The sequence below is a fragment of the Engraulis encrasicolus genome, chromosome 18, assembly GCF_034702125.1.
Source record: "Engraulis encrasicolus isolate BLACKSEA-1 chromosome 18, IST_EnEncr_1.0, whole genome shotgun sequence".
NCBI classification, from domain to species: Eukaryota; Metazoa; Chordata; class Actinopteri; order Clupeiformes; family Engraulidae; genus Engraulis; species Engraulis encrasicolus.
The window spans coordinates 18,912,522-18,925,958 of record NC_085874.1 but is presented as its reverse complement, the minus strand read 5'-3'; the positions used below and the strand labels follow the sequence as shown (position 1 = coordinate 18,925,958).

The window sequence follows — 13,437 nt, the reverse complement described above, 5'->3', positions numbered from 1 at the left end:
TCCTTTCACTTTGTCGGGAGGCAAACAACCATAAGCAAACCTACCAAGGGAGGAGGGTCAACCATGCAGTTTGGGAAATGTTAATTGTTATGCTCTTGGTCAGACCTAGTCTCGAAGAGATTTGAAAGTCGATGATAATCAGGCTATGATGATGTGGCAGTTATGAAGAAAGACGATGGTAGAAGAAAAAAAGAAAAAAGAAAATTAGAAATAAAGAGAAGCAGACTACTACAAGTTGCTCCTGGTGGCAGGGTGGTACCCTGCGTGGCAGCCACGGCCACCGGTGTGTGAATGTGAGTGTGAATGGGTGAATGTGAGGCATACAATGTAAAGCGCTTTGAGTGCTCGAAGGAGTGGAAAGGCGCTATACCATTTACCATTTACTATGGTGGCTGTACACACCTGAGCACTGCAGCTGAGAGAGAATCTGGCCGCCTTCAAACTGGTGAGCCACCATCTTCAGGTTAGGCTTGACGCACCGGATAAAGCTGGAACCCTGTCGAGAGAGCGAGGTGGCGGTTGTTTAAGTGCAACTGTAAATATTAAATGTAAACGAATTGACACATTGAATACCGGGAGTGTAATGAAAGCTGAGAATTTTGCATTTTTAACGAGCTATGGTATGTGTCCGTACTAGGTCTCATACAATCATTTCTGTGGCTGTCCAAAAAAAAAAAAAAAAGCAACTGTCAGAACTGTTCTAAATCACTGCCGTTCTATAGCCAAAACTCCATTAACGTGCTGTTAAGAGAGTGACAAGTCGCACAATTAATAATTTCATTGATTGGTCAATTGTTCTGTCTGCTCTTTGGTATTGATTGTAATCTCTCCCCAGGTGGGGGGGGCGGCAGGAGCATCTATGTCTCCATCTACACCCCCTCTGGAGAGCCCTACATCATCCGCCCTGGAGCACCATGATAAGCAGCTCAGGGATGGATAACAGCAGCAGAGTTAAGAGAAGAGGTGCGCTCACATGACGCAGCCTTGATGAGATAGGGCGTGAGAAAGAGAGAGAGAGAGAGAGAGAGAGAGAGAGAGAGGCAGAGGCAGAGGCAGAGAGCGAGACACAGAGAGAGAGACAGACAGAGAGAGAGAGAGAGAGAGAGAGGCAGAGAGAGAGAGAGAGAGTGAGAGAGAAAGCATAAGAGAGAGAGAGGAAGAGAGAGAGAGAGAGAGAGGAAGAGAGAGAGAGAGAGAGAGAGAGAGAGAGAGAGAGAGAGGAGAGAGAATGGAGCGAGTGGGGGGGGGGAAGAGGAGATGGGGTGAAAAAAAGAGTCGTAAGAGAGAGGAGAGAGAAAGAGAGAGAGAGAGAGAGAGAGAGAGAGAGAGAGAGAGAGAGAGAGAGAGAGAGAGAGAGAGAGAGAGAGAGAGAGAGAGGCAGAGGCAGAGAGAGAGAGGCAGAGGCAGAGAGAGAAAGAGGGAGGGCGTTGGAAACACAGAAAGGCTCCCTTGTGGGTCAATACTTACTGTGCTGCGCAGCTTGTCCAACAGAATATTCAACTGGGTCTGTGGAGACACACAAATCAGAGAGGCACCACTTCAATGGGAATACCAAATAAGCTTTGTAAATGCACAGTTCATACAGTATCTCAGACTCAAGCCTCAGGCTCGCATTGCACAAAGGCTATTAGACATATTGGTGAAGCAAAGACTTGTGATGTAATCAAAGTAAGTAGATGTAGAGCAAACGAAATATCAGTTCACCCCAATACTTTCATAAAACAAAAGCTTATTCAGCAGCATCAAAAGCCAAGGGCGTCAAAAGTTGAATTTCATCTAAAAATATGAAATGAGCTCGGCGGCGGCAGGCGGCAGCCGGCAGCCAATGGAATGTTCACATTTTTTTAAACACGAGCATCGGTTGTTCGAGATTCTTGGTCGAACGCTTCAGGTTGAATCTTTTGCCGCGTTCAACGCCCTTGACCTGTGCTTTCTAGGCAGGAGTCAGCAGCGTTTTAGCCCTTTCAACGCCGGCGGTGTGACCACAGCATACGCCTCATTTTAATGCCCTTCCTGTAAGCATAGTCTGTACTGCACGGCCATGAATTTTTGACTCACATAAATTTGTAAGATATTACGCATCTTATGAATTTGACCTGTAAGGTTCAGACTGCTCTCTGACACAAAAAATTAAAAATTAAAAAGAAAACCTCAAAGAGCCTTAACATCCGAGGGAAGCCTTTGATTCAAATTTGATAGACTTAAAGCCTCACCAGCTCATTTTTTTTTTTTGCTGAGGTAGGTCTAAATTGTAACCTTGTGTTTTATAATTCCACAGCCTAGTTAAAAAAAAGTTTTTTAAAAAAGTCTGCAAAATGGTGTCTTTAATGCCAAGTGAGCATTTGTCGCAGCAATGTCACCTTGAGCTTTTAAGTGTGCCTGAGCTGCTGAACGGTTAAAGGTGCTCTGTGTAATATTTTTTAGCAGTTTCTTTCCAGAACTCATGTGGCCCATTCAAAAATGTTATCATTTTCATGAATACTTATGACCACCATCACTTTTGTCATTATCACAAACATGGCACACATGAAAAGGTGGACCTTCTACATGTCCAATATACATTCCTAGCTGCTAAACCTACTGTGCTTTGGTCGTCCTATCAAATATTAGCTTATTGCTTAGTAAATATTCATCAAAGATCAAATTTGGGGAAAAGGCAAAACAGTTGCAATGAGCACCACAGTTGAAATACCTACTCTGGCCACCATCCTACACAGTGCACCTTTACAGAGAAGAAATGTAACAAGGGCAATCCTTCCTGGATGAACAAAGTCTTCAAAGAGCAACATACAAAAAGACCAATTACTGTCCAGATAAAAAAAAACAAAAAAACAACAACAACAAAAACAAAACGCAAACATTGTATATTTGTACATTGTGTTAAAGCGTAAGTACTGTTATGACAACACATTGTTTATGTATGCGTACATGTACTGTACTGTATATGTGTACGTATCTATCCATGTGTGCACCTCTACTGTATGTACAACAGCAAGCATGTTATTGGCATTCAGGACAAGAGCTCCACATACCGGCCCACAAACAGGCTCTGCACCATTAGTATGTTCCACCCATATGCCGTAACATTTCTCACAGATGAACAAGTCGATTTCAACGTGGCCTGTTCGCATAAGTGGATGTAAAAAAAAGTTTTCCGCTCTCGACCTCAAGTCAAGGTTAACAACAACTAATTGGTCCAAGACCAACATATCTGATTGGAGTGGGTAGTTGGTACGCAAATAAATATGTGCAAATAAGTATCGGACATCAGACACACAAACACACACTTAACATTCATGCCAGTACGCATGTACGCAAACCAGACTACACACACACACAAAACACAACTTACGCACTCAACACTTTCTGTCACAGTAAGTACACACACATAAAGACATGCTATCTCTTACTCACGCATGCACGCACACACACACACACACAAAAACACACACACGCACACACACACACACACACCTACAATCCCATTATCTCTTGGTTTCAATAGACGTACGGTAAGCAATCCGCACTCCATTGGTGCAGCCTCATTTTTGAGGTTTTCTTTTTTTTTTAAATATATGTATAGGGGCTTTTATGCCTTTATTTGATAGGACAGTCTGAGATGGTGGCAGGAAGTGAGTGGGACAGAGAGACGGGGTGGGATTGGGAAATGACCACGGCCGGACTCGAACCGGGGTCCCCGTGGACATGCAAGCCCAAATGTGGGGGGCTTAGCGCACTGCGCCACAGCGCCCCCTTTCGAGGTTTTCTAATGCAAGGCTGATGAACATGAAACAACACCAATTGGGCTCCGCTTTTACCACTACCACCACCACCACCACGGCAACAAGCCAAGGCAATACTTATTTTATCTCTTTGGAGCAAAGTAAACAATCATATCTCTGGGTGATTTAAGTAAACAAACAAACAATACAAACACGCGTCTGTGTCGAGGCAGCGGGCGGGTTCAGGGAGGATTTGTGTGGGGAGCGTGTTGTGTTGTTCACCAACGAGTTTCATTTCAGACGCCAGAGCAGAGCAAACAGGAAGAACAGGCAGCAGCAGGTCATCAGCCATCTGTCTCCAATCCTTCACCCAGACAGACAAGCTGATGCTTTCATTTACCGGCCCTCCATCACAGAGCTCCCCAAAAAGCCTCTCAGTCTATCACTCACTCAATCTCTCGGTACCCATTTCAGCCTCTCTTTCCCTTCCTCTTTCTACTGACATGTATTTCTCTCTCTCTCTCTCGCTCACTCTCTCTCTTCTTTGTCACTAAATCCCATTCCTCCCTATCTACTCCATTCCTTCCTTCTCTTTGAGCCTCTTTCTGTCTTTTTCTCATTGCTACGCTCTTATTTTATGTTTCCCTCTCTCTACTTGTTTCTTTCATTCCTCTTTTCCCTCTCACTGTCATGTTTCTTTCTACTTATTTCTTCCACTTTCTGTCTCTCTAAGAAACCTGTCTTTTACACACTTACTTTTAAGAAGGACGTCATTTATAGAGGCTAAAGAGTAAGGAAGCAATCTGCAGGCGCGGCAATCCAAAGTTTATGAACACTCTTGCTACTTCATTTAGTCACGCTGAATAAAAGAAGCAAACTGTAGACCCCTAGTATGTGTAAAAACTATGTGCAAAGAAATAGAATTAATTTAATTCTTGCAAACTGATTAGTTCGCATCAAGATTTTCTTGCATGGTGCAGGTTTATATTTCTGTCATCAAAACGGCTTCTCACAACGAGGCAGAGAGCTTTCGACATGTAATAGCCCATTTGGCTTTTTTTAAAAAGTGGGTCGATAATGCCGTCAGCACCAACAAACAATCCCTTGACAACTCATTCCTTGGCCAAGGACTGGAGTTACTTTGAAGAACATAATTGCTTGACCAATTTCCTATTGTTTATCCTACTGTAAGAACTGGCAGTAGGAAAGCCATTGTGATTTTTAAAGTGCGTGGGTGGGGATCGATGTTTGCACATGATGGTTAATAGTTACAGAGAGGGCAACATGTCACAACTAGACTCGCATGCTCAGAACTACGTCTGAGGCGATTCTAAAATCGACCCTGTTAGAACTGAAGATGGGTGGGGTTAAAAAAAATGTTTCAAAGTGAAGCCACGCCTCGGTGGGATGCAATTCAGTTCGAACCAGGCTTATGTGAAGACTCCTCATGTTTCCCAATTTCTCATTCATGTCCAGCCTTTCACGTCTACCAGGAGAGAACCAGACGAAAAGGTTAACACAGTACTAGGAATCAACAGCAGGTACTGTACACACCACATACCCTTGAGAAACAAGAAAAACAACACTCTTGCGTCTTCCCTCTCCATCCCTCCCCCTCTCCCCACTCTCCTCCTTGACATTTGCCTTTTGTCTCTCGCTCTGTGTGAGGCATGTTTACTCTGCCCAGCAGTACCAGCAGCACCCCTTTATTTTAAGTACAAAAGATGTCATAGAAATACGTAAATGGCAAGGTAAAATAAGACAAAGGGTATGTGCAGCGATATTGCCAATGGCAACCCTCTTTAAGCACAGGCTACATATGGCTGCTGCCTAGTGGCCCCAAAATGCCAGGGGGCCCCCGATTGACCAAAAGGGAACAATTGTAGAATTGTGACAAGATGGAATAATGCAGAATTCAGCTGTTGTGTTGAGTACAATTGGTAGACATGCTGTCCTTAATTCCTAACCCATAATTGACACTGTCTATGCAAATTTTAGAGATGCACAGGATCCAAGATCCGGTTCCGGATCCGGCAGGATAATAGGGTTTTTCACAGGATCCGGATCCGGTTCCAGGATCCAGGATCCGGTAGTCGAGGCTTTTCAGTCAAAATAGTTTGAGCCAATGTGATAAAAAAGGGCCCACGTGTGTGAGTAGGGTTATGTGTTTCAACCCTTTCGTAGGATCCGGTATCCGGTTCCGGATCCGGCAGGATCTTAAGCAGTGGATCCGGTATCCGGCAGGATCCTAAAAATCAGGATCCGGTGCATCTCTAGTAAATTTGACGAAAAATTTGCATTACGTGTGGGGGGGCAGCAACCTGTAGTCTAGGGGCCCCAGAACATCCTAATGCGGCCCTGGTTGCACACCCACACCCTCAGACAACAATGACAACGTTTCTTGTACTCATCAACAACCTTCTTGCTCTTCTCTGGTGGCATTTTCCCCAACTTTCCCTTTGCAATATGTATATTTTCAAAAAGAAAATCCCAAACGGCATTTAGGCCATGGTTGTTTGTACTGCATATAAAGCATGGTGTGTGTGTGTGTGTGTGTGTGTGTGTGTGTGTGTGTGTGTGCGTGCGTGCGCGCGTGTGTGCGCGCGCACGTGTGTGTGTGTGTGTGTGTGTGTGTGTGTGTGTGTGTGTGTGTGTGTGTGTGTGTGTGTGTGTGACCTTGAATTTGTTTCCCACGCTGATGAAACTCAGCTTGCCAGCCTTCTGCTTGGAGTCCTTAGTGTTGTTGGAGTTCTCAAACAGCTCCCGGACGAAGCGGTCCTTGGACTCGCTCACCATGCTCTCCAAGGACATGTGCAGCGCATCATTGTTCTTCTCCACAAATTTTGTCTGAGATGGATATCGAGAGAAGAGTCACTCAGAGGTAGAGACAGAGAACGACCCATGAGACACAGATACATGTATATGTTGAAAGAGCTAGGCAGGCAAGAGGGGTTATGTTATGAGGTGTGATGGCATAGAAGATAGAATACACATCTAAGGCAGAATCCAACAGGGAACAGTAATCAAAATGGGCTTTCAGAAGAAAAGTTAGAGAATATCAATCATCTGCTGCGCCAAACTTCTTGTGAACTTGCAACCATGTCTGAATGTCTACTCTCCCAAAATATCAACCCTGCTTTCCCCTCTATCACCACCCCACCCCCTTCCCCCTCCACTATTCCACCCCCATTCTTAGCTGAGTCATGGCATGGCATCACCAAAACTGCACCCCAAAAAGGCCCATTTCGAAAATGGAGTTCATACTGAAAGGGCATGTGTTCAAAAGAGATGAATGAAAAGGCAAGACGAAAAAATAGGGAATAGAAAAATGAGTTGAAAAGCTGATGGACTGTCGTGCCACAAACATCAATGTCTAAAAGATGATGGCTTTCAAAATGGGGATAATGGGGAAAACCAGCCAAATATATTTATATACACAGCCATAGGAAAAAGTTTGTGCACCCTTTGGTGGAATTAGTTAAAGCAGACTCTGATTGTTCATTCTAGCCATTTCCAGGATGATCAGACCATGTTTTATGACAATTTTGACAGAAGTGTAAGAAGTTCCAAAGGGTGTCCAAACTTGTATTGCTAAATATATAGATATATATAGGTAGATAGTATGGATAGATAGATAGATAGATAGATAGATAGATAGATAGATAGATAGATAGATAGATAGATAGATAGATAGATAGATAGATAGATAGATAGATAGATAGATAGATAGATAGATAGATAGATAGACAGACAGACAGAAAGACAGACAGACAGACAGACAGTAAGCTCATCATAATGTGTTGCTAACCGTTTCGTAGCAGACGGCTCCAGCAAAGTGTCTGACGATGAAGCCCTCGTCGTCACGCACGTTTCGGTGAACGGCCAGCTTTGACTTCCTGGGTACCTGGAAGAGATGTCAATAACACCTACTGAGTGTGTCTGTGTGTGTGTGTGTGTGTGTGTGTGTGTGTGTGTGTGTGTGTGTGTGTGTGTGTGTGTGTGTGTGTGTGTGTGTGTGTGTGTGTGTGTGTGTGTGTGTATTTAGATGTATTTATTTAGTTGTTTTAATGTGCCATCGGAGATTTAAAATATTTCAAAATGCTTTGCACCAGTTGCATCATTCAAATGATCTCCCTGTATGATCTGTTAACACTAGATTTAGTACACCACTTGAGCAATACACCACATCGTATGTAGCTAAAAAATTGAGTCTATCAGAGTTCTATTTTGTTCTGACCGCCAGAGGCGGTGCTTTCAGCACATGGATATTCATCACACAAATCATGCAGGTCGAGAATTAGCATCAACAAAGTCACACGTGACCTGGGTGACGTCATCCGGTGACCCCGTGTCAGGGGTTAAGACACCGGTGAACACAGGAAGGGACCTCTTGGCAAATCTTTTTGTGTACACTCCAAGTGACTGCCAAACTCATAGAACCGTGGTTATATACATAACCTTCGTTTTCAGGTGGTTTCTCTCATGGCATTCGGTTTAAATACAAAAGCAGCTATTATTATATATTGACCAAAATTATATTGCATAAAAAACTTCAAAGTTTTCTGTTACATTTCTGAGGAAGTGAGCTCACCTCCATACTATTTTTCTTTAAAAAAGGACTTAGGGTGCAAGCAACTGAATTAGTACACTCTTTTCAGAGAAAATTCCAACCGTCATCTACAATTCTTTTATTTATTTGTCATGATAGCATGGTGTGTGCGTGTGTGTGTGTGTGGGGGATATGCTGTCTAGGGCGTTAAGTTTTTACTCTGTGTGTGTGTGTGTGTGTGTGTGTGTGTGTGTGTGTGTGTGTGTGTGCGGGAGTATGCTGTACAGGGCGTTAAGTATTTACTGTGAGGCGGAAGTGGTCCTTGTGCTTGCTGTGGACCATCTCGGTGAAGTGCTGGTCGCTGGGCTGAGGTAGACGGTTCTCTTCATCCAAAATATCCAGAATGCCCACCAGCTTGGCCTCCACAAGGTCTACACACACACACACACACACACACACACACACACACACACACACACACACACACACACACACACACACACACACACACACACACACACACACACACACACACACACACACACACACACACACACACACACACACACACACACACACACACACAGTGAGTGAGTGAGTGAGTGAGTGAGTGAGTGAGTGAGTGAGTGAGTGAGTGAGTGAGTGAGTGAGTGAGTGAGTGAGTGAGTGAGTGAGTGAGTGAGTGAGTGAGTGAGTGAGTGAGTGAGTGAGTGAGTGAGTGAGTGAGTAACCTTGAAAAGACCAAATGCTTCAGCATCCGACATACAACCCATGTGCTACTTGACTTCATTGGCGGCTCTACCTACTTGGGGGCCCCAGGCAAATTATGGGCAGGGGGCCCTTTTGAGTCATTTTTACTTGCATTTACCATGTTGGGGGGGCCCTAGAGCAGTTTTGATGTGGCCAAATTGCTTAGTCTACCAACTGGTTAAACCGGCTCTGCTTTACTGTCCGTGTGCACATACGTAGGCTCTCTCTCTCTCTCTCTCTCTCTCTCTCAGACACATACCCACACATTATAATCCTTATACTGCATGTGTTCTTGAAAACACTGGAGACCCCATACTTCAGCATCACATTGCCTGTGCTTCTTTACTGCTCACACACCCACACACGTACTCCCTCGAGAGTGTGCAGACACAGACACATCTTTTAGCTTACACCCATAACAATGCATCACAGCTATTAGTGAGAGACTTTCAGTTTAGCATCTGTGCTTTTCTGTGTGTGTGTGTGTGTGTGTGTCTGTGTGTGTGTCTGTGTCTGTGTCTGTGTCTGTGTGTGTGTGTGTGTGTGTGTGTGTGTGTGTGTGTGTGTGTGTGTGTGTGTGTGTGTGTGTGTGTGTGAGTGTGAGTGTGTGTGCATGCATGTGTGTGTATATGTCTGGAGTTCTGAGGGCGGCAGACTGTGTAGATGTCTAATTATGACTTAGAAAATTGCCTTTGTGAGCAGCGGGGAAAGGAGAGCTGCCAGAAAGCCAAAATGACAATGCAATAATAACAAGTCTGCCCTTGTATCGCGCCGGTGTCAATTTAAACCTCCCGAAGCGCAGCCTTGCCAGCTATCAAGGCATCAAGAATGTGATTGGCACAAGCACACAGAGAGTGTCACGCTCACGCTCACACACACACACACACCCACACACACATTAAATCAAAGACAGACACTCATATCCACAGACACACCGGCACGCACACAAACACACATATACGTGCCCACACACAAATGAGTGTGCAGGTACGCACACACACAAACACACACCTGAAATTCAGGCCATTTCCACCCATTACACACCACCATAAGTTAAAACACCACCTGGTTGTTGTGTGAAGGGTTACACAAAATACACACTCGCACGCACGCACACACGCACGCACACGAAATTCAGGCCATTTTCACCCATCACACACACACACAAAAAAAAGGTGTTCAAAGCTTTCTTGGAGGTGGCAAAAAAAGACAGAAGAAAGTGGCGTGGAACAGCCAAGAATAGATAGCACACTAAAGTTTCATGAGAGAGAGCGCAGATCAGTAACCATCTTGACTCACAGGCCCGGAACTTTCTTCACGGAGCGTTCAATCAGACAGACGAAAGCCAGAGGAACTGTGTCCACACATGCTGTAATCCAAATGATTGCTTTGCTGCACTGGATGGAACCCTGTTTCTTGGAAAAACATTTTTTCTTCCCCAGTTCACTTGTGTGAGCGGTTTCTCTCTCTCTCTCTCTCTCTCTCTCTCTCTCTCTCTCTCTCTCTCTCTCTCTCTCTCTCTCTCTCTCTCTCTCTCTCTCTCTCTCTCTCTCTCTCTCTCTCTCTCTCTCTCTCTCTCTCTCTCTCTCTCTCTCTCTCTCTCTCTCTCTCTCTCTCTCTCTCTCTCTCTCTCTCTCTCTCCCTCTCCCTCTCCCTCTCCCTCCCTCCCTCTCCTGTATGTTGACTTAAACCCTGATAGATGATGTTATTGCTGTGAGAGTAAGCTTGGTCTTGTTTGCTTGAGACAGGGGCTGCCCATGACAGCTTAAACACATGAGCCATAACGCTTTCCAATCTGGGACGGTAAATTATTTATGCTGCACACGGATGCACACACACAAATACCACAAAACTGTCACGTGATATGTCTGTGTGTTGAGGCACACAGGTGTTGAGACGTGACTAGGAGTGCGCATCTCTTTGTTGTCTTGGTAAACATAGCATCTGTACTGCATGTGTCTGGGTATTTGTATGTGTATACTGTAAGCACGCTGTGAGTGAGAGAGAGAGCGAAAGAGAGAGCGAGAGAGAGAGAGAAAGACAAAGAGAGAGAGCACAAGAGAGAGAGCGCAAGAAAGCGAGAGAGAGCACAAGAGAGAGCACAAGAGAGAGCACAAGAGAGAGCAAGAGAGAGAAAGAAAGAGACAGAGAGAGAGAGAGAGAGAGAGAGAGAGAGAGAGAGAGAGAGAGAGCGAAAGAGAGAGCGAGAGCGAGAGAGAGAGAGAAAGACAAAGAGAGAGAGATTGTTTTCTGTCTAGAGGGACTTAGACACATATCCTCACAACAACCGAAAATGCACATAAACACACCTCTGAGTAGCTTATTCCCACAAATGACGCAGAGTATAATGGGCAGATGTTTCTTATTAAGCTGGTAAACTGTCTGTCGAAAGGTGCCAATGCCAGTCTGTGGGGAGACGCATGACTAACAGTGCTGGAAGATGAAGGCAGGTGCCAGGCACATTCACATCCCCAAATATATTTTCAATAAGAAGATCCCAATACAGAACATACTGAGGCATTTAGGCCATGGCTGTTTGCACTGCGTATAAAGCATGGTGTGTGTGTGTGTGTGTGTGCGTGCGCGCGTGTGTGTGTGTGTGTGTGTGTGTGTGTGTGTGTGTGTGTGTGTGTGTGTGTGTGCGTGCGTGCGTGCGTGCGTGCGTGTGTGACTGAGTCAGACCCAACGCTTTATCTGACATCTGGCCTGATTACAACTGAACCAAAATAAACCAATGCACACAAACACCACACCACACCACACCACACCACACCACACTTCTCTAGGGATCAAGCAGATTAAGATGTGAGACAATGGAGGAGAAATGGCTTGAATTAACGACATGCTAATCAGATAGACAGAATCTGTCAAAACTAATCTCTAATCCGTGTGTGTGTGTGTGTGTGTGTGTGTGTGTGTGTGTGTGTGTGTGTGTGTGTGTGTGTGTGTGTGTGTGTGTGTGTGTGATTAGATGGAGTGTTCAATAAGTTACTTAATGCATACATCGTGAAAACAAAATTCCATACACAGTTTTAAAACTGACTTCTTCAGAGACAGAAAACACATATTTCCAGGAATGCCAACTTGTGCTTTGTACAATACAAGTTCACATACATAACAGCCACCACACACCACACACACATTCAATGTCTTAGTGTTGGAAGTTCGGTGCATGACAAAAAGGCATGCAAACAAGCACATGGGGTTCACAAAATAGCTAATGGCCTGTTGTAAATATTTTAAGACTCTAACATTCACGAAATCATGAAAAAAATAACAGCACTGAAGAAATGCTCTGCATTATTAAAGCTGGTAGATATTGGGATCCGAGGGTTGCAGGCTCGATTCCCATAGCGGTCACAAAATATTAGAGATGCACCGGATCCGGTTCCGGATAATAGGGTTTTTCACAGGATCCGGTTCCAGGATCCAGGATCCGGTAGCTGAGGCTTTTCAGTCAAAATAGTTTGAGCCAAAGTGATAAAAAGGGTCCACGTGTGCGAGTAGGCTATGTGTTTCAACCCTTTCGTAGCGGTTCCGGATCCGGCAGGGTCTTAAGCAGTGGATCCGGTATCCGGCAGGATCCTAAAAATCAGGATCCGGTGCATCTCTACAAAATATACTGTTTGGCTTAAGTTTCGGGAGACCATTGGGCACGAGATTTATGAAGTCGTTCACTTTAACCCATTGATGCCTAAAGCACCTGCAAGAAAAGCCTGCTAAATGACCAATACCTTTTTGGGTTTAAGTGCCCTCCAATTATAAAAACCTAAATATCTCAACCTCTGAAGCACATAGAAACATGAATAAGTTGCATTTAAAAGCTAAGACCCTCATCCTGCTTTAGAATGTATTCATCCAGCTCTAACATACCCACATTTTTAATATTTAAAAAAAAAATGAATGCTGATGTTGCATAACTTTTAACCCATTGAAATTTGAAACCAGACACCTGCACTTACCATTTGGGGTGATATTATGTTACGACGTTTCAAACACTGAAAGGTAGCATGAGCAATACCATGAGCATGAGCAGTATGATGAAATTGGTCAGCATTCTCCTTTAAAGGGGTGTGCCACTATTTTGGGGCTTAATACAGTTAAAATCGTTGGCTGGGGTTTATAAAGGTGGTAAAGTGTCTTATTTTTCATGTTAAGCGTTGTCTTGCTTTAAGACAAGTTAAAAGAGGGAGTATGTAGCTAAGCTAGTGAAAGTCAATGGATCACTGTAGCGTGTAGCATGTAGCATTTACCTTAAATACCGCCTGCAGCATCTACTGCTTATTTTAGCTTTATTTTACATGGCTCAACGTCATTCTGTAGAATGCGCCATTCACTTCAGTAGGGCTCTCCAATATTCGCACGCCTGTTAGCTCTGAACGAGAGCACGCCAATAACAGCCTGCTGTCAATGGCA

At 44.3% G+C, this 13,437-nt stretch overlaps 1 protein-coding gene across 6 annotated transcripts in view; it reads right to left on the bottom strand.

Moving 5' to 3' along the window:
• Positions 1–13,437, bottom strand: part of myo6a (myosin VIa) — a 183,459-nt gene that overhangs the window by 43,942 nt on the left and 126,080 nt on the right. For all 6 annotated transcript variants that reach the window (XM_063223196.1, XM_063223198.1, XM_063223199.1 and 3 more), the window contains exons 16-20: positions 8,575–8,702; positions 7,531–7,626; positions 6,399–6,569; positions 1,468–1,506; positions 403–496 (exon numbers count right to left, since the gene is read on the bottom strand). In XM_063223196.1, the coding sequence (XP_063079266.1) occupies positions 403–496; positions 1,468–1,506; positions 6,399–6,569; positions 7,531–7,626; positions 8,575–8,702 (528 nt within the window). The remainder of the gene's footprint in view (positions 1–402; positions 497–1,467; positions 1,507–6,398; positions 6,570–7,530; positions 7,627–8,574; positions 8,703–13,437) is intronic.